General features: G+C 48.1%; 2 protein-coding genes across 2 annotated transcripts; one reads left to right on the top strand and one right to left on the bottom strand.

The window, feature by feature from the left end:
* The first annotated feature begins 1402 nt into the window (after positions 1–1402).
* On the top strand, positions 1403–4881 carry MPZ (myelin protein zero). The gene is made up of 6 exons (XM_053475163.1): positions 1403–1528; positions 2756–2922; positions 3249–3462; positions 3668–3803; positions 4167–4227; positions 4581–4881. Exons 1-6 carry the CDS (start codon positions 1462–1464, stop codon positions 4680–4682), a joined length of 747 nt encoding a protein of 248 aa, XP_053331138.1. The 5' UTR covers positions 1403–1461; the 3' UTR covers positions 4683–4881.
* Positions 4882–8128: 3247 nt separating this feature from the next.
* On the bottom strand, positions 8129–19583 carry PCP4L1 (Purkinje cell protein 4 like 1). The gene is made up of 3 exons (XM_053475505.1): positions 19140–19583; positions 8792–8849; positions 8129–8660 (listed from the first exon to the last, which is right to left on the bottom strand). Exons 1-3 carry the CDS (start codon positions 19146–19148, stop codon positions 8524–8526), a joined length of 204 nt encoding a protein of 67 aa, XP_053331480.1. The 5' UTR covers positions 19149–19583; the 3' UTR covers positions 8129–8523.
* Between the last annotated feature and the right edge of the window lie 2075 nt (positions 19584–21658).

Here is a 21658-nt window from a genome sequence, read left to right on the forward strand (position 1 = left end):
CGTGATTTATAAATACACCTCTACGGTATATGCCGGTGCTATATAAATACACCTCTACGGTATATGTCGGTGCTTTATAAATACACCTCTACGGTATATGCTCGTGATTTATAAATACACCTCTGCGGTATATGCCGGTGCTATATAAATACACCTCTACGGTATATGCCGGTGGTTTATAAATACACCTCTACGGTATATGCCGGGATTTATAAATACACCTCTACGGTATATGCCGGCAATTTATAAATACACCTCTACGGTATATGCCGGGATTTATAAATACACCTCGGTGGTATATGCCGGTGATTTCTAAATACACCTCTACGATATATGCCTGTGATTTATAAATACACCTCTACGGTATATGCCGGTGCTATATAAATACACCTCTACGGTATATGCCGGTGGTTTATAAATACACCTCTACGGTATATGCCGGGATTTATAAATACACCTCTACGGTATATGCCGGCAATTTATAAATACACCTCTACGGTATATGCCGGGATTTATAAATACACCTCGGTGGTATATGCCGGTGATTTCTAAATACACCTCTACGATATATGCCTGTGATTTATAAATACACCTCTACGGTATATGCCTGTGATTTATAAATACACCTCTACGGTATATGCTGGTGCTTTATAAATACATCTCTACGGTATATGCCGGTGATTTATAAATACACCTCTACGGTATATGCCTGTGATTTATAAATACACCTCTACGGTATATGCCGGTGCTTTATACATACATCTCTACGGTATATGCCGGGATTTATAAATACACCTCTGTGGTATATGCCGGGATTTATAAATACACCTCTGTGGTATATGCCGGGATTTATAAATACACCTCTGTGGTATATGCCGGGATTTATAAATACACCTCTGCGGTATATGCCGGTGCTATATATAACCTGCCCCTTCACCCTGATAATCTGTCCTTCTTGCTGCAACCCCAAGATTCTACCCTTTTACCTTGAGAACGTCCTACTGAGACCCTTAAGATCTGCCCCTCCAGTCGGATTATTTGCCCCATTCACCCTTAAAATGACTTTTTCCCCTGAGATTGTGCCGTGTGCCCAGGAATCTGCCCCTCACACAGGGACCCTGAGTCCGTGGCCACACTCAGGCCAGACCCGTGGCTCTCCCCCCGTCCATCCTGCTCCTCCTTTACCTACCCCACATGCCCAGAACACAATGGGCTATTATTGTTAGAGCTTGCCCCCATGAACCACCCCATCCACTCCCCCCCCCGACTGTATCCTCAGATCTGCACCCACTGTCCACATTCTGCCACCAGATTGGTCAGGGAGCCGGGAGAAGGATTTACCGACCCCCCCTCGGGGGTATTTAAACCATGGCCCCAGCTCACAGAGCCGTATTCCAGCGCAGGAGGTATCTGAGGGTAACGGGGCTCCCCTCATGAGTTTGGGGATCTATTAGAAATCAGATGGCACCTTCAGGAACCCGCAGCACTTCATGGCCCGTCCTGGCTCTCGCCCTGCTCTCCACTTTGGGTAAGTTTATAGCCTATTGCCCCCTATTACCTCTCAGAGGGGCAACTGCGGGCAGCGCAATCCCGGGAAGGGGTAGCCATATTCTGCCTGCGGCTGCATTCTTCTGAGCATTTAAAACAAAAAAATCCGGGGACACTTTGCCTCGAGAGAGTAACATCTCACCAATTATCATTAATACTAATACAAGGAACGGATTGTAAGCTCTGCAGGCAAGTAGGAAATGATGCTTCTGACCCAAAGAGCTTGCAATTCAAATGAAGCGTTAAGAATTGAGACAAGTTATATATTCTATATTCTATATATTTATATATATATATATATATATATATTATATATTTTTTATATTAACAAGTCTGGGTAAAGGCAAATATTTGAGCAGAATTTTCTGCCCTGAGAATGTTTATCCCGGAATGGTTCAGATTATCGGTTTGGTTCAGAAAGAAACGTTAGAACAAGAGCCCGGAATCTAACACCAGAGGGGCAGAGGCTGAGATGGAATGGAAGGAGGGGTGGTGGATAAGTGGAACAGCCTCCCAGTAGAAGTGGTAGAGGGGATTGAAACATGCATGGGATCGGCAAATGGCTCCTGAATGTAATTAAGGTCTTCACAGCAGAAGACTAGCTGGGGGCCGATCTGCCGGCAGAGTCTGTTGTTACATAGCAATAAGTGAATAGTTTAGAGTATGGGCGCTGTGCTCAGTTTAAATCAATGACTGTGAATAGGAAAGGGCAGATGTGGTGTGCTGTGATCATAAAAGCCGCTAATGCCCCTATTATAACATGGACGCATTCTTAGATCCCGTGTCTATAATATTTATGCCTGAAGGAGGTCAGTGAAGGATGTGTTCTGATGTTTGATATTGTTGGTGCCGTACAAATAAGAAATATTATTATTATTATTATTATTAATAAACACAGCAGATTTCTTGTTACTTACGTGGATACATTTTCAGAAGTCTGAATTCTGTTTCTGTGACGTCGGGCGCTCTGCGTCTGTCTTTCGGGTTCTGTCCGTGTAACTTTTAATTATTCAGCAGAACGTTAAAAAAAGTCTCATTGTTAAACTTTTTTTTTTTTTGAAAATTTAACATTTTTTTCAGTTTATTTTCAATATTTAAGTTTGGGGGGGGTTAGAACTTTTTTTTTTTTTCATTGTTTCTACCTGACGTTCCCCGGATGATGGTCTGATTTTCTTGAAATGGTTTTCTGTTACTTTTCCTCCGACAGATTTCTCTCCAAGCCTGGCAATCGAAGTTTATACAGATCGGGAAGTCCATGGCACGGTGGGCTCTAAGGTCACCCTGTCCTGCACGTTCTGGTCAAGCGAATGGATTTCCGACGATATTTCTGTGAGCTGGCACTACCAGCCCGATAACAGCCGGGACACGTACTCGGTAAGACACATCGCACCTTTCAGGAGACCAAAGCTCACCGAGAGCCATCATAAAATGTCCACATCAGCACGGGGCGTTTTGGCTAATAAGAAGTCACTGCTGGGGTCAATAAATGGACCTGTTCCCATATAGAAGGTAGACATGGAGGGGGGAAACAAAGTGAGACCCCTTTCTTTAAGCAATATGTTTTAGGCTCCAAAGGACTCTCTGAAGACATGTTTTGCCCATCTGAGATGAAGTCCTTCAAGCATTAAAGATGTCTTCTTCTGGTATTTGTCTGGTTTGAGAGATGAAGATAATAAGCTAACATCTCTCTCCCCCATTAGATATTTCATTACGCCAAGGGTCAGCCCTACATTGATGACACAGGGGTGTTTAAAGACCGCATCGAGTGGATTGGATACCCAAAGAGCAAGGATGGATCCATTGTCCTCCGCAACCTGGAATACACAGACAACGGCACCTTCACCTGCGACGTAAAGAACCCGCCCGATGTCGTGGGGAAGTCTTCTTACGTTCACCTTCTCGTCTATGACAAAGGTGAGATTCCTTCTGCCTGGACTCTCTTCCCAAACGCTAAAGCAGGATGAATCGGGACTTTATTGCTTGCGTGACCCTATAATTCCAAGAGATTGGAGAGGAGAAGAACATCTTCAGCAGGAAGTGAAGGGTGCAGCAGCGTACTGCTTCCCCGAGATTACTCCGACGTTATAACTTAGACTAAACTCTGTCTCTGTCTTGGCAGGTCCAGTCCGTGCGGGAATGGTTTTGGGCATCATCATCGGAGCTGTACTCGCCCTGGTTATCGTCGTGGCCCTCATTGCCTACGCAATCCGCTACTGCTGGCTGAGGAGGCAGGCCCGGATGCAGCGGGAAATCAGGTAGCTCCTCAAATGTGTTCTTACTGGCTCTTGTTACCAAAAGTCTAACAACAGACTGCCAAATAAATGCTATTTTCAGTGCCGTAGAGTATAGGCTGATATTTTGTAACATTGTCCTTACGGAGTTCCACCTGCATACTTCTAGGCAGTGTACCTGGACCTAGCATTGGAATTGTTGGGTTGTTGAAGAGTATACTCATAGATTGTGGACCTCACTCCTTTACCTGCAGAACCTGATGGTCCAAAGTGATTTTATCTACTCCTAGGTCCTCCCTTTAGCTCGCCAGCTATTAAGTTGCACTACTAGAGGCTGCCTATCTTGGCACGCTCCTTCTAAATATATTCTATGTCTTCTGTTTGCAGCGCTCTAGAAAGAGGGAAGCTTCACAAACCATCCAAAGACTCCTCCAAGCGTAGCAGACAGGTAAGATCCAACGTTAAAACTCACACACCAGAGGAAGATTTGGGCTTCGGATCTCTGGTCAGTTTAGGGTTTTAGAATCAGAGGCGTTTTGAGCTTCTGTCAATGAGAGCCCGTTGAGTCGCACTGAAGAACCAAGTGTGTTATTTTGAAAAAGATATCCTCTCTGATAAACCACTCCGTAGTACTGACGACTTGCAGCCAAAGGAACTACATTTGTTCCATAAATGTATCATTTTATGTTTCAATGGTTTCCCTCCAAGGATATTTTGACCCAAAAAGACATTATTGGACTTTATGCTGAGCTTTTTTTATGAAACAAAACCTAATTTCTGCGTATCTTCTACCTTCTCTAGACTCCCATCCTGTATGCCATGTTAGACCAGACCAGGAGCACCAAGGCCAGCGATAAGAAGTCCAAGGGAGGCATCGGGGACTCTCGCAAAGATCGGAAATAGCAATTAGCAGGCAGGGAAGGTACACACAAGGCAGATGAGGAGTCCCCCCGCAGTTCCAAGGTGGTCTACACTATCGAGATGGAAATGAGGGGGGACGAAGGTGAGGATCAACCCCACAGAGGTGCTGTAAAGTCTCCCAGCAAGAACAGCCTCAAAAATGCCTTAAAGAACCTAATTAAAAGTGATTCAGAGAAACAAACCTAATTCACGTAGGAGCACTGGGGATTTGGGGGATAGGTGAGGATTCCAAAGGAGATATGTCAACAGAGAACATGGAACACCGTAACTCAACATTAGAGTTTGGTCAACTGCGACCTCCCCAACATCTGGAGGTTCCGGCTGCCCAACCATGTTCCATCCACCTTCTCCCACTGCTCCCAAATCCTCACTGGTCCTTTCAAATGCCTTTAAATAACATGCTGTGTGTCGAGCGTATACCATCGCGTACCTTTCCCTGCGGGAAACTTGCAAGAACTTTCCGAGTAAACAAGGATCAAAGTAGGACTCTTCTGCGATGCAGGGATCTGGTTCCCCTCCCAAGGGGAGACTGCAGTGCTTAGGCACGGTCTCCCTCCTGGCAATACACTAATAGGAGTGATAATATGATCAAGGCCTGGCAACATAATTACACGGGGAATGGTAAAGGAGGGTTACGTTTCTGGGTCTCCCTCAGTGTAGACGTTCAGGTCTCCAGATGGAGGGCCATTACTGGGAATGCCCGGCCAGCCTGGATCATATCATCCTCAGCTGCATTGAGTTCAGTACTGTATCATAATAACCCCCCCTAGCAATGTATTTTGGGATTTGGGGTATAACCGAGGACAAACATGGGGTCTCACCGAGCCGCGGTGGGTACTGGGTCTTTATTTTGTTGCACCAAAGCCTACAGCTTAAATCTCTTGCAAATAACAAATCAGGCGCAGAAAGGAACCGGAAGTAAAGACCTCAACCTGCTCTTGGTAGAGAAACCATGCGCATGTCCAAAAAGTTCACCGTATTGTGAAGGTACAAATATTGCCTTTTCTAGCCTCTCTCTAGGGCAATATTTCTACAGTCTACTTGACCCCCTTTGCTGTTCTCAGGGCAGTGAAGGGGGTTATATGTTCCCTGTCCGCTGTTAGATGATGCGAGGTGCGAGCCTCTATCCCCAGCAGTACCCCAAATCCTCAAATGTTGCTTAGTGGGGTAAGAAACGTGAACTAAGGGCAGCTAAGAAGGGTAATATTACCAAGTTCTTCCCTGATTCCTCCAATATTCTTGAGTTCTCTGCAGGCCTCGGGTCTGAAGTTAGCGTAAATGTAGTTTAATACATTTTTTGGAGTTTTTATTCAGCCTTAAAGCTGTCTTTTTCCCTTTTTTTCTGCGCTGCTGCAAGGTCCTTAAGTCAAGAAACGGAGATATGATGAAGTTTCTTGGGTTTTCTGTACACATAAACATCAAAATGCCCCCCCCCACCAAAAAGATTAAAAATCACCACTCTTCTGTATTGTGTTCCCGGCCCTGTGTGATTACAAATTAACCGCTTTTTACTATTTGATTTTTAATTGCATGGTATCATTCTGGATTTTTTTCGATAGCCTATTCACATCGTACAAATAAAAAAAAAAAAAAATTGACGTCGTTCGGATGTTGCAATGCATGTTGGGTCGGGCCTCAGTTATCACAATGGAATGGGGCGGAAAAACTTAAGGAGAACACTTACCAGCCGTTGGCGATGTCTCTGGTCCTTAGGGGTCCATTGAGTTAGCATAAAAGCATTCTGGGACATACGGTTATTATGTATTGATTTATATAGCGCCATCATGTCCCACAGCGCTGTAGGTCAACCTTAGTGGTTCGACGGGAAGACATTTAACCCTTTGAATACCAGAGGCGTAAGGCTTTTGGGCACTCGAGGGGCTGATGGCTCCCCCCAAAGCTCCCCATGGAACCGGGGAGACGCATTTCACGATGCTTTGCTTTCTATCTGCTGCTTCTTGATCCACCTGTTAATGCAACGTGGTTAGACTGAGGCTATATCTACCCCCCCACACCTCTTGCTATATATATATATGATGTATAAAATGTATATACACTTAAAAAAGCGATGCGAGAGAACGGTAACGTAATATGCCATGTATGCCCTTCACTTCCCACAACGAACAGCCAAAAACAACATTAAAAATGTTAATAAAAACTGACATTTCTGGGAAAACCGTTCTGTGCCTTGTCTTTTCTCATTGACCCATTTATCCATATGTGTCGAGTCTGGGGAGCCTCGGGCCAACGCGGGCCCTGTATGGAAATTTGTGTGAGTGCCAGCCCTTTCCTTCTAGAAAAAGAATCTGACGGCATCTAGAAAACAAGGGCATCGGGGTGGGTGCACAGGGAATTGGGGCCCAAACAGGGACTGGTTATACTTAACAGGGACACTCGGCATGGGTGAGAGCTATGCTATACATTTTCCTCTTCCCTGGCTTCTTCTGAATGGCTTCATATTCAGGCAAACGAGAAAAGGTCCAGACATTTGAAATCATTTTTATTATTTAAACATGCTAAAATAATCAAAGAATATGTATACAGTCTCAGAAAAACCATGGCTGGGGGGTAATGAAGCCTACAGGAAAGGTGCATGGGATTAAAAGGGGGCATTTGGGGGGCAACAGTTTTTGTTGGCTGGAGATTCCTGGAGATTTCCTCTGAATCCGTCTTAAAAAGATTTGTATATTAAAAAAATAAATAAAAACATTTCACGTCAAATCACTTAATAAATCCGAAAAGAGGAAGGTTACCCGGAAACGGCCAGGCGGCTGTATCAGGATCTGCTCATCTTCTTCCCTTTCCTTGTAGAGTTCCTATTAATCATGCTGAATTAGCCGAAACTGTTATATTTAACAAAAAAAATATTTCTTACAAATAATAAAAAAAAACACCCTGGAGCCTTATTCAATCAATATATCAGCTTTATGTCCTTTCTCAAAAACCTAATGATTTATATAGGACCCCCCCCCCTTATGTGGCAAGAGTAAGATTTAATTTATTATAAAATGTTGCTTTAATTAAATGTAATTAACTAATTAACACCCTGCCCTTTATAAGCCTCTATGCCATAGAGTCTATGGGCACATGCATTGATATATTCGTGGTGCTATTACACGGAACAGCCACAAGGGGGAGGTAGTGATAAAGAAATCCGAGCTGTAGGTTTGCAAAGAGCCCGATCCCATTGGTTACTGGATTCTAATGGTACATAGGGGGAGATAGTGTGCGTGTTTGGAGAGATTTGCATACGTGCACCCAAAAGGCAGAATTCATTTACATAAATGTGTCAATTCATTAATAATTACTATTATTTTAATTATTTGAATAATAAATTATGCAAAGAAAGCACGTAGTTTGTTGACAGCTTCTTGGCGAGGACATGGAGCTGAAAGCAGGTGGTGGACTATATGGACTATATATCCTTATATACATTTAAATCTATAAATATGTACGGTGTACGCCTACCGCAGTCACATGCCTGATCCGCCATGAACCTAAAACCCCCGCACGCCAGACATTTAAATATTACTTTTCTAATTATAAAAGTCTTTCTTAAGACATATTGTATTGACTCTATACTAAGACTAGGAAGACTATATACAAGATGGCCGCCCCGCGTTACCATGGCTACAGCACCAGGTACGGCCTTGTTATAGGGTAAGCATTCATAATAGCCTAAGGGGAGGGAGACGTGTGAAGAACGGTAGGGGTGCTGCCATGTTGGCGCCCGTCATGTCCGGCGCAGGGGGAAGGATATGAGCCGCCGCACAGTGTTTCCCGCACCAGGCAGTGCAGAGAGGTCACCGGGGAGCCATCGTCCTCACGGGCTGGGGTCCTGCTTTCGTTTCTGGAATCGGCGGAACTTGTTCTGGATTGCCAAGGCTGCCTTCTCTGTCTCCGGGGCATTCAAGTCAATGTCTATTTCCTCCTCTGCTTTCTCGGGACTCCCAGCTTTGTCTACAGGACGGAAAACAACATAAAAATGGAGTCACCATGAAGGGTGGCTGGATCTGGATAAGGTCCATAAGCCGTACAGTCTGTTTTAAAAGGAGGGTGTTGTTGGGCCATGTCGGGGGGGGGGTAATTACCTTTTTCCTCGCTCCGGGAGGCTTGGTTGGGAGATGGAAGCTCATTGTTGGCCCGAAGCTGTGAATAGGAAGGACAGGTGATGATTAACACCAGAGGGGGCAATCAGAGGAGGCTGGTTCTACCCTACAATAATCCCATCAGACGTCACCTTCCAGGCTGACTCACTGTGGGGGCACAGAGGGGCCGATGCACCAACCCATCTACCAAGCAGACAACGTACGGGGCAAGAATTCACATTTCTGATGTTACCCCGGAGCGTGGTAACCAATAGCGGGACCAAGAGAATTATGACAGATAATATGTCCTGATGACTTTAATCTGTATTAAGAAGCATACAGCTTAGACCCTGGTCATCGGATTCTAGAGTATCGGACAACTACCCCTTCAATACATTTATAGTGATTGTGAATTAAATTACAGGGTCTTAAAAGAACGAAGTCAAGAGATTTACAGCGCGAAATAAACACATATCTAAACCGATCACGGATAACCCGGCTGTACACGTAAGGTTTGTTAGTAAAGGTTAAGGGGATGGTGGAGATGCTGAAGCCACCACCATTGAGTTGTCTTGTGGAGCAAATCAAATGTTCACCAAGGTCTGTTTGACCAACTTGAGTCGTAATGAAAGATGAGTTGATGGTCGGTTGGAAGAGGTTCGCCTATTCAGTAAAAACGACTCCTCGGAAGTAGAGAGTTGACCCAAAACTGGTCGTAAAGCTTCAGCATGGATCCTCAGAAGACTCCAAAATGTCAAGGGCGACACCACTTAACTTCAAGGCATCTCAGCTCTTGGTGAGAACTGTAGATAAGTCCCCCGTCTTCAAAGGGAGTTGAATAGGGTCAAAGTTTTGTAACTGGATGACAACTTGGTGGGTAGCCCTGCTTGAACATCAGATGGGTAAATCGTCACGGTGCTTCGGCCCACCGCTTAGCGATGCCTAGCGTCCCTAGCATGCCTAGGTCACCAGCCAAATGACCCGCTGACCATCCCAGCATCAGCAGACATGTAGGAAAGGACCGGGCATCACTAAGTAGCCGTAGACTTTCCGTCGACTCAGCAGTCCCGCTCTCAGCAGGCGCTCGAGCTCGCGATGACAGCATTTCCTCAACATGCCTTCAAACAAGAGGAGTAAATGGTGTGTAATTGGGAGCCGTGGAGGATCCCGGAGAAGGGCTTATTATCCGGCCAGCGGGCTGACAGCTGACAGCTGCGCCTTTCAAACCTTAATCGCGGCCCATAATTCCGCCTTGACATCACGGATGGCAACCTGTAATCACGAATGAGGTCATAGAATGATGCTGCGTGCCGCCAGCCCTGAATAAATCCATTCTGTCAGCCCTTCAGAGAGTAGCGGAGTCCCAACCCACATGGGACATGTGCGGAAATCTTGAGATTATTATTAACCCCCTACATTATATCTTTTTTCTCCCCATTGTGTCCGTCATTCTTCTGCATCTAAAATGCCCCTCTTTCTTCATTCGCCAGCTGGCCGCTCGTTGTTTTCCAATCACGTTAATTGGTATTGCTGTCGTGGGCGATATTTACAGATGTGAAGGCAAGCGACCCCCTGAACGAACGGACATGCGCAACCTTCATCATCCCCTGTGGGACTGTGCATTTTCACTGGTGGGACCTCCTCTAACGGAGGGCCTAGTAACGGATGGCAATGGCCGAAAATCCCAATAGTGGCCCGTTTTCCCTTTCAATAAAGCTATTTCTTGCCGCTAGATAGAATGGAGGAACCTAAACCAGGGGAGCACAAAAGTCTACACTTGGAGAGTTATGTAAAACAGAGCACGTGGGAGGGACTGCCCAAGCTAGAAAAGGACAGTTGTCAGGTATAGGGAGACTCTTAGACTTCCTCCTTCATTGTCTGTACACTTACCCTTTTAAATGGTAATTTATTGCATGATAACGATGTCAGGGGCGAGATAATTACAGCTTCTCTATTTAAATAACAAAGCAGGTTATCAGCTCGGGGTCTAAACACATAATCATGACAGAAGGGAGTGCGGGCAATAACCAGCTGTCTACCTGCCCCGGGGAGGGGTACTTTCAAGGGAAGTTTAACCCCCCCAGCGCTGTATACAGTAATATAACCCCCAGCACTGTATACAGTAATACAACCCCCAGCGCTGTATACAGTAATATAACCCCCAGCGCTGTATACAGTAATATAACCCCGCCGCGCTGTATACAGTTATATACCCCCAACGCTGTATACAGTAATATAACCCCCCCAACGCTGTATACAGTAATATAACCCCGCCGCGCTGTATACAGTTATATACCCCCAACGCTGTATACAGTAATATAACCCCCCCAACGCTGTATACAGTAATATAACCCCCCCAACGCTGTATACAGTAATATAACCCCCCCAACGCTGTATACAGTAATATAACCCCTCAGCGCTGTATACAGCAATATAACCCCCAGCGCTGTATACAGTAATATAACCCCCCAGCGCTGTATACAGTAATATAACCCCCAGCACTGTATACAGTAATATAACCCCCCAGCGCTGTATACAGTAATATAACCCCCAGCGCTGTATACAGTAATATAACCCCCAGCGCTGTATACAGTAATATAACCCCCCAGCGCTGTATACAGTAATATAACCCCCAGCGCTGTATACAGTAATATAACCCCTCAGCGCTGTATACAGTAATATAACCCCCCAGCGCTGTATACAATAATATAACCCCCCCAGCGCTGTATACAATAATATAACCCCCAGCGCTGTATACAGTAATATAACCCCCCCCCCATGCTGTATACAGTAATGGCTGCCATTATTGTCAGTCACGTGATCAGTGGAACAGCCTCCCAGTAGAAGTGGTAGAGGGTAATACAGTGAGGGTATTAAACATGCATGGGATAGATATACGGCTCCTGAATCTAAGACGAGACCAACGACTGATTAAGTCTTTAGAGCCAGAGAAACGGGCGACTAGACGGGGGCCGGATGGGGCCGTTCTGCCGGCGGGTCTCATACTGTCGGGAGAGGATTTTTCTCCCGGGTCTGAAATGTCTCCGCATTCAGTGAGATCCTCGAGAAGCGGAGATCCGGCTAATAAGAGACGCATCGGAAGCCTCATCACTCCGAGCCGGGGGGAGCAGCTGGTACGCGCCTGGCATCTTACCCACATCCTAATGAGGAGTGCAGAGGCTGGTGGGAGGACACGGCATGGAGGCAGAAACGGCGAGGGAGGAACGCTCCGAGCACATAAATATATATAAATATACCGCCGGAAACGATTATTAACCCCTTGGCCGCCACACCTACTGGGGCCTCGCACTCACATTTTACACGTTTATACAGCGGAACGATGCTTACATTATTACCAATATCAACACGCATCAGACACACGGGAGCCGGCATCTTAACTTCCTGTTCTCGGGATCTGCACGATTATTCCTCCCCGTTAGGTTATCTCTACTGTTAAGTTGTTGCTTCTTGCTTATTGGTCCAGGCAGCCTTTGTAAGGCGAGGGAGGGGAAGGGAGAGAACTTCCGGACAGGAAATTGATCAGATAATGCTGGTTCTGCCACAGGCTGCCACCTGTCACCACTTCCCCCGGATAATTGCGCGCGCCCAACGAGCCCTTCGCGCCGCTAATCCCCCGTCTGCGTTCTTAATCATCTCCCGTCTCTCGCCGCGCCGAGCAGCTGTCGGGTGATGCCTGCGCAAGTCGGCGGCGTCTCCATCATCCCGCGCGGTGGCTTAACGTTCAAACACCGAGTGCCTCGAGATGCAGCCCGCGGGCGACACAAAGCATCCGCTACAATTAACGATGTGATTATCAAACGGCTGCACTGTAACGCCTTGTGTGACAAAAGGATCTGCAAGATTATTCCTCCCCAGTCAGTTATCTCTTCTGATTATCGTGATGAACCAATCGTTGAAGCTGCGTGTATCGGCTCACACAGGGTTAAAAAAAGGATAAACACAACGTATGCAAAGAAATGCGTATATTAAAGAGCCCCCAAACAGCCCATCGGCCGCTCGCCCCCTCCCTCCGGTAAACCCGCCGCGGCCACTGACACCGTTAGTAGCGGAGAGTTCGTGCTTGTCCCTTTAACAGAGCTTTTTGGGGTGAAAAAAAAAGATTTCCGCTCACACGCCTGCGCTTTCTGCTCGATGTTTTCGGAGATAAAGTGAGCTGAGATTGGTGGCAGCCGGTGGCAGAGCCAGCATCATCCAATCACTTTCCTCGAAGACCTGAATGGAGAACTGCCCAGGGCCTGGCACCGAAAGGGTTACATCCCTGTGTCACATGACCACATAGTGCTGTCACTGATCTTTAATTTAACCTCTTAAATACTTGTGGTTGAGCAGCGCTGGTTACCATGGTGATGTGATTCATTTCACTTCTAAACGTTCCATTGGTTTCCATGGTGATAGCTCCACATTTAGCACCAGAACTCCAATTTAGGTTTAAGGATTAGTTTTACCCTCTTTTGTGTTTGATGCTTAAGCGCTTCCCTAACACCTCGGCTGGAAGGGCGTTCCACGCTTCCACCACTTGGCGTGTTTACAATGGTTTCATATCCCGTCATGCACCTTGTCTGCGTGGGTTACTGTCCGCGGTGCTGAAAAGGTCGCAGACTCGTCCTTCCCAATAACAATTCCTTCTATTCCGGTCCCCGAGGCTCACCCCGCGTCACAGCATCCTCATCTCCAGCAGGGATCACAGAAATAGCCCAGCAGAGACACGCAAGAGCAGGCGTGACGCGCACGTGGGGAGGAAAAAACCCAAGGTGACACACACAAAACAGAGCGTTCCACGTCTTTCCAAAAATAAGCCTCTACTACTTCTGCTGGGAGGCTGTTCCACCCTGCCACCCTCTCGACATGCGAGTGTCTTGAGGTCACTCTACGGATTCTCAAGGTCGAGAGGCCGGTTTATCGCGTGGAATGGGACATGTTTAGTGCTAAGAGGTGCTCTGTACGTGGAACGTCTTACCCGCCGCGCCGTCATTTACATTCAAAGCCAAACCAACAAAATAACATGAATGAAATATATCCTCTAATTCCACCCCGGAGCCACGCCGCAGCCGCTCCCTAACATCATCGCATGGACAGGGCAGTCACACAGGGCTAAGGGCCCCCGAGAAAGCATCACTGAGCGCTTCCGGCCCTCGGTGGCCAAGACATCCTATATAGACATCGAGCCTGTGACACGGGACGTTACTGGGGGCGAGGGGAGGGCGCGCTGCTGTAACACGGGGAGGTTTTATGGATACACCACTCCCCCCGGCTCCTCTTCTCTCCCACCGCAGCTCCTCTCTTCCCCCCACCCCAGCTCATCTTCTCCCCACCGCCTCTCTTCTCTCCCACCCCAGCTCCTTTCTTCTCTCCCAACCCAGCTCCTTTCTTCCCCCCACTCCAGCCCCTTTCTTCCCCCCACCCCAGCTCCTCTCTTCTCTCCCACCACAGCTCCTCTCTTCTTTCCCACTACAGCTCCTCTCTTCTTTCCCACTACAGCTCCTCTCTTCTTTCCCACCACAGCTCCTCTCTCCCCCCCACCCCAGCTCCTCTCTTCTCTCCCACCACAGCTCCTCTCTCCCCCCCACCCCAGCTCCTCTCTTCTCTCCCACCACAGCTCCTCTATTCTTTCCCACCACAGCTCCTCTCTTCTCTCCCACGACTGCTCCTCTCTTCTCCCCCACCCCAGCTTCTCTCTTCTCTCCCACCACAGCTCTTCTCTCCCACCACAGCTCCTCTTCTCTCTGACCCCAGCTTTTCTTCTCCCCCCACCACAGCTCCTCCCCCAACACAGCTCATCTCTTCTCCCCCACCACAGCTCCTCTCCTCTCTTCTCTCCCACCTCAGGTCCTCTCTTCTCTCCCTGATTCCTACATTAAGGGGACAAAAAGAGGGACTCGTCAAACTAAACAGGGACACTTGGGACATTAATAAAAAGGACATATATAGATATATATATATAGCTATAATATAAATACATATTTATTTACATTTCTCATATTGTCCTCCGCTGTTACCGTGGGAACAGCGGTTGCCCAGGTAACTAAATTATTTAATAAAAATACAGCACTGTCCTTAGAATTGAGGTTCTGTTGTAGTTAGTTTGATGGGGTCTTCGCCCCCCCCCTCCAATATATCGCACATCAACGCCGTCATCTGCCGCAGAACTCATTTACTTCGGGATGGGCGGAACGGCATCGTATCAATAACCACAAAACGCATCGGAAGAGTCTTCCTCGCAGAAGGAATTATTGCTGATTGCCTTCATGGATCAACTCCCAACACACTCATCCAGTACTTTGCAGGAGTCCTCAGTAGAGGCTGACTACACCAAATGTAGGGCTTTAATCACTAAACTGTGAGTGGCTTTCCCCAATTACTGCCATATTTTCGTGGAAACGGGTCGTGAAACAATCCAGTATCAATAGCAAAAGATACGCAGGGCGGCTGTGGCTCATGGGAGTTATTGTGGAGATATAACGAAGCCCCGAAGCTTGGCTGTTCTCGGTCAGGGCCACGAATGGACGAAGCCGTCATTTCCCGCAGCTCCCCTTAATCATGTTTGACCTGGAAGCGGATGCGGTCGATGGAGAGACTCCACGGGGACGTAACGGCTAACGATCGATAACTAATCCTTTTTACAGCGTAACAGGTAGAGACGCGCCGTGTAATGAAAAGGACGGAGGGGTCTACGAGATTACCGGCCCACTTTTAAACTTTAATAAACGACCTCCGTTGCTCATCGATACGGCGCTACGACCGAGCGCACGGCGGATAACCCCGGTGACGAAGGGGACATAAATCACCTCAGACACAGATGAGGGCGACGTACCGCCATCCCCGGCCAGGGGGTTAGATCCGCGCTCCCCGAGTCCCTCCAGCCGCTGTGGCATATTAATAGGTACGGGGAGGGCCCGGATTGCGCAGGTTTAAACGCTCTGTCTCATCTCATAACGGTAAAAATGAAATGGGGCGCCTGGGGAATCCGGCTGAGCGGGAAGAGAAGCGTTTAGGCGCTCACTCGCTCGGTGGGGTTACAGAAGATAACGAGCGTCACAGATCTCTGTCTTCCATAATAACGAGTCCCGCTCTCCGTGGGAGACGGCTTCTTCTTTCTCATCCTCGCCTTTCTTCCCTTTACTTGTCTCACGCGTTCTTGAAGTCCTCAGCGTGATAAGAATAGCCGATAGCCCCCGGCTCATAACTCGCTGACCCCCAGCCAGAGAACCAAGAAGCCTTCAAAGGGCTCCTGAAGCCGCTGAGCGGAGAGCCCCTGGAAGAACGTGACATTTGCTCCATACGTTCCCATATCGTCAGCCTATACGTTACGTATGGTGTCATTCACGTCAAACCCTCGCTTGGTAGGCAGGGGACTCGCACTGAATGATGGGCGACGACCGGCAAGCAGCACTCAAGCAATGGGACTGCACCACTCACCAATTTAATACAATATTACCCTGACAGCGATAAGGAGCAGTAGCACGTAAAGCGTGGCCGGTTGTGCTGATCTACGCTTTAATGTTGGATCGAGCGCAGGTGACGGGATCGCACACCCGGAGCGCAGACCAGTGAGTCACCATTTCTAGGATCACCCCTAACCTGCATTTTCTGCCTACCCTGCGTGATTTACCCCGAAGCTCCCCTTCTCTACGCGATCAAAGGGTTTGCTTTGCTATCACCTGCCGCCTGCATCTCTATGGCTCTGTTCTTCTTCCGCTTGCCTGATCGCGCACTAATCCCCGTGTTTGCTCTCTGCAGCGCCCCCTCCCCTCTGGTAAATTAATCTCTCTGTATATCAAGCTATTAGTGGTTGTCTCGGCAAACAAGATTTTTTCCAGCATCCATTATACTATTTCTTTTACCCCACTGCTCGTAAATAATAGCATTTTTATTAACTATCAGGTGACTTCTAAGAACAATGGCCGCCTCTTCCAATAACCGCTTTTAATTGGATAGATTTTGATGTCGCCTTCGCCGGGGAGATTAAAATAAATACCAGCCGCGTGTTTTGCCCCAAAATTTGGCCGATTCCAGAGGATTAACCCACTGACTGTGGATCGCACCCCTCGGCCCCCGGCAGGGCAGATCGACGTGGACCTTTTTAGTGGAAGGCATCTTGATGGAGTTTTGGATGTCGGAGGGGTCGGGGGGGGTCCGGCCCCTGTGTTTGGGAGGGAGATTCCACCGTCTCTGGGAATCCGTCTCTATCGCGCTCAATAATTCATCGGCTTGCGGTTTACAGGCACTTAACGTTATATAATATTTTCTTTTGTAGCACGGAGGTCGGCTTTGGGCTTTTACAGAATCTCCAGGGCTTCGTTCTTAAGAAGGAGCGGCGAGGATGGTACGAGAACATGGACTGCAGAGCCTCTCCCAAAGAGCTCACAATCTACATGTATAATGGGACACTCCCAAGGAGCTTACAGTCTAGCGGTATAATGGCAGACGCTGTCCCAAGGAGCTTACAGTCTAGCGGTATAATGGCAGACGCTGTCCCAAGGAGCTTACAGTCTAGCGGTATAATGACAGACCCTGTCCCAAGGAGCTTACAGTCTAGCGGTATAATGGGAGACCCTGTCCCAAGGAGCTTACAGTCTAGCGGTATAATGGCAGACTCTGTCCCAAGGAGCTTACAGTCTAGCGGTATAATGGGAGACCCTGTCCCAAGGAGCTTACAGTCTAGCGGTATAATGGGAGACCCTATCCCAAGAGCTTACAGTCTAGCGGTATAATGGGAGACCCTTACCCAAGGAGCTTATAGTCTAGCGGTATAATGGGAGACCCTGTCCCAAAGAGCTTACAGTCTAGCGGTATAATGGCAGACTCTGTCCCAAGGAGCTTACAGTCTAGCGGTATAATGGGAGACCCTGTCCCAAGGAGCTTACAGTCTAGCGGTATAATGGGAGACCCTATCCCAAGAGCTTACAGTCTAGCGGTATAATGGGAGACCCTTACCCAAGGAGCTTATAGTCTAGCGGTATAATCACAGACCCTCTCCCAAGGAGCTTACAGTCTAGCGGTATAATGGCAGACCCTCTCCCAAGGAGTTTACAGTCTAGCGGTATAATGGCAGACTGTCCCAAGGAGCTTACAGTCTAGCGGTATAATGGCACTGTCCCAAGGAGCTTACAGTCTAGCGATATAATGGGAGACCCTGTCCCAAGGAGCTTACAGTCTAGCGGTATAATGGCAGCCCCCGTACCCAGGAGCTTACAGTCTAGCGGTATAATGGGAGACCCTTACCCAAGGAGCTTACAGTCTAGCGGTATAATGGCAGACCCTGTCCCAAGGAGCTTACAGTCTAGCGGTATAATGGCAGACCCTGACCCAAGGAGCTTACAGTCTGCCAGTGTAGGATAAAACACAAATCCCCAATAAACTCTCTGTGAGCTGAGTCTGGGGAAAATGCTCAGCACAACATCAAAGGGTACAATTCTGGGTCGCTTTGGGTAAAACCACAAATTCCTACAACCAATTGTGAGATCATCCCATCGCCGAGCGGAACGCGCCCCCTCCCTGCGCGGACTCTCGAGGAACGATCTTCTGGATTTGGTGCAAATATCCGCAAACAGAGCTGCAACAATTAGCATACTAACCCTGCACCGCGAGCAGGTGGCCGAGCGTGCATCACACCTGATCCATGCGCACAGGTCCAGAGTCTTTGGGGGAAGCAGCGCTGTCGTTGCGTGTAATACAGAGGGACCCCCAGAGCACTCTATTAGCATTCTATATAAGGGTGCACTCCTCTCTTATCAAGAACCCCCAAAGTACATCTCTCTGGGGTCTCTCTGATTCCCCCAAGCAAGGTGCTCCTTCTTGAACCCTTTCTAGATACCCCCCATGTTACCCCTCTTACCCCGCCGCCTCCTTCACCTTTTCCCACACCTTAACCCTTTCACCTTCCCTCTAGGTACCCCGTACCACATACAACTCCTCACCCCTCCAACTCCCATCAGCGGGGCTCATTCCTCACATCTCGAGGAGCCAGACAGAAGACTTCCGATGCTGCCTTCCTTTCTTAAAGAGCCAAGGAAAGGAGACCAGCATCCAAAAGAACACAAAGTTGCCTGTCAGGGGTAATATTTTAGGAGCCCCGGCTACGCGGCTCACAGGATCGAAGCCGGTCTGTCGTCAGACACCTTTGTGTTTGCGGCAGCCCCAGCGCGTCGCTGGAGGATCTCAGACACATTGTAACAAACACTGCAACATAATGCGAGCGGAATGCCAAGCGAAACTTACAACGTATCCCCCTCCGAGCCGCATGGACCCACACACACACCACACACATACACATACACACCGACACACACACTACACACACACACACACCACACACCGACCGAAGGCTCACCTCGCTCATGGTGACCCTGTGCACAGCTGGACTGCTCTGCGAGAGGATGCTCTGCCGGTGTCCGCTCTCGTACGCGCGCACACGTATATATATAGATTCCCCAGGGAGCCGGGGCTTTGAGTGGCAGCTCTTGGCAGCCAATGGGATCCTCCTAGTCCGTTTACTGCATTTCCAAAAAAGGGTGCGCGGCGCTCGTTTAGTGAATGGAAACCCTTTTTTTTTTTTTCTTTTTTCAAAACTGTTAACCCTCCGTCTGCTGGAGGAAAGGATGGCTCGCTACTGAGCGGTGATCGCAAGAGCTTGCGATCTATACTTTTACCCTCGACGCCGGAGATGGTAGGAAATTGCACACTTTAAAAAAAACGTCTGTCGTCTTTTTCCGCGAAAACAAAAAAGGCCGCGTTCTGAAAACAGGAACCGATATTTCCCCAAATTGTGTAAAAATGAAGTGAATTTTACCAAGTCTACAGTAAATCAGATAAAAAAAAATGCAAATGAATCCAAAATGAAAAGGTACGGCGAAGACAAAGTTCTTCCGGAGTCCGGTGAGCTGACGATCTATTCTGGTTGGGTAAGTTGGTTCGGGGAGGGCCGCCGCTGGCACTTAAAGGGTCGCACGGCGTGCTCTGTTGATGATCACACGGGGGATTATAACAGCTGGATTGTCAGATTCCGCATCTGGCGGGAAGCCATGTTTCTTTCTCCTAGGGAACGAGAGGCTACGGATTTGATGTTGATTAAAGACATTTTGTGTGTTTTGTGCGTGTGGTTTTTTTTCCTCCCCGTCTCTTGTCACTTTAAATTGCCGTCACTCGCAGAGTCGAACATAAATACGGAAGGAATACAACGGAAAATGTAACGCGTGCGCCGGGGATTAAGGCAGAGAGAACGGATGAAAGGAATGGAGAAGGGGGAGGAAAAAAAGGGGGGAGGGAAAAAAAAGGTGTAGAGAAGGCTGGGGTGGATATAACGGGGAGAGGGAGGGCAAGTTGCAAGCATGGAGGGACAAGTAGAAGGGGTTAGGTGGGGTGGAGAGACCGCGGTGGGGTGGATGGAAAAGGGAGGTTAAATAGGGAAGAGATCATCTTTTATTTTCATTGTTTTGATGTCCGCCTCTTTTGCTTGGAGGCTGTTCCACAAACCCACTACTTTTTCTGTAAAGTAAACCCTCCTCCCAGTCTTCAAATAAGAGAAATGTTAGAACAGCAGGTCATAATGCTGTAGATAGGTAGAATAGCCTCCCAGCAGAAGTGGTAGAGGGTAATACAGTAAGGGGATTTAAACATGTATGGGATAGACATACGGACGTAACATCAAATCCAGGGGGACGGCTGCTTTGTCTCGTCCGAAGGTGCCGTCTCGTACCCCCCAACAGAAATATTTATATAAATGCTGGGGAGTTTGTATATACGTATCGTTAGGTTGTATCTGCATAGAGGGACTGGCCACACTAGACTGGGACACTTGGGAGGCACCGGGCATTCTGTTCCAAAATGGGAAGTCTATGAACTGCTTTCATTCTTTGACGTGATGAGAAATTCCAGTTTATTTTAACCCTTTCTCTCCCCCGCGGGAACTATTAAAGCACTCGTCCGTCACTCATCGGGTTTATGCAGAGCAAACCGCCGGAAAGCCGACACATTTCACACTCGGTTTGGTCTTTATTTTGCCCCAAAGGTAAAGCCGAAGCTTTTGACGGGTATTAAATCCGCTGTCAGTTCACAAGTAGAGCCATTACCCCGAGGATCCTTCCGGCCCCCAGGGGCCCGACTCATCCGAGGCACCGGCAACATCGCTGCTATTCTTGGGTGATTGACGTTAACCCTTCACAAGCCACGGGCTGTGAAGGCTGCTTCTCAGGGGCAGAAGGCTGCGTGTCAAGGCAGAAGGGGCAGTTGGCTGAGGGGTCTGGTGACAACTCCTGCTGCCACTCATGGACCTCAGTCCAGCAAGACCCAAGATCAATGGAGGACCCGAGACAAAAGGCCCAATTCTGCTACTGCCCCCTAGTGAGGGACTGCAGTATCATCAATATCCAGGGCTGAAATGTGTTCATCCCAAGCATTCTCAGAAGCTCTCACTTTATTAGCATGTGCCACCTCTGCTGGAAGGCTGTTCCCAGCATTCACAAGTCTTTCTGTAGATAGGTAATTGTTCATAAAATCACTGGACCCCTCTCCCCCAATGACTCCAAGCCCCACTCGATTGTTTTCCATGTGCTCAGAGCACTGCCGTGTCCCGTCCATGAGGGCCATGCGCGATTCTAGCGTGGGCTCTGACACTGACGTTCATTAATTGTGTTCCTAATTAAAAGAAGTGAGAAGCCGGGTGAGCAGATTGAGGATTTAAAGGCTAATTTGGGAGAGCGAGGATTAAATGAACCAATAAACCAACACTTCTCGTTAAACCTCCAGCCCTAAACACCAGGCACGCTTATCCCACATAATCTGCTCTCAGCCCACCTGTGCCGGCGTGCGTGCGCTCGTGAGTCAACGTGCACAAGTACCTGGCGCCGTATA

This window comes from Spea bombifrons, chromosome 9 (genome assembly GCF_027358695.1).
Source record: "Spea bombifrons isolate aSpeBom1 chromosome 9, aSpeBom1.2.pri, whole genome shotgun sequence".
In the NCBI taxonomy this organism is placed as follows: domain Eukaryota; kingdom Metazoa; phylum Chordata; class Amphibia; order Anura; family Pelobatidae; genus Spea; species Spea bombifrons.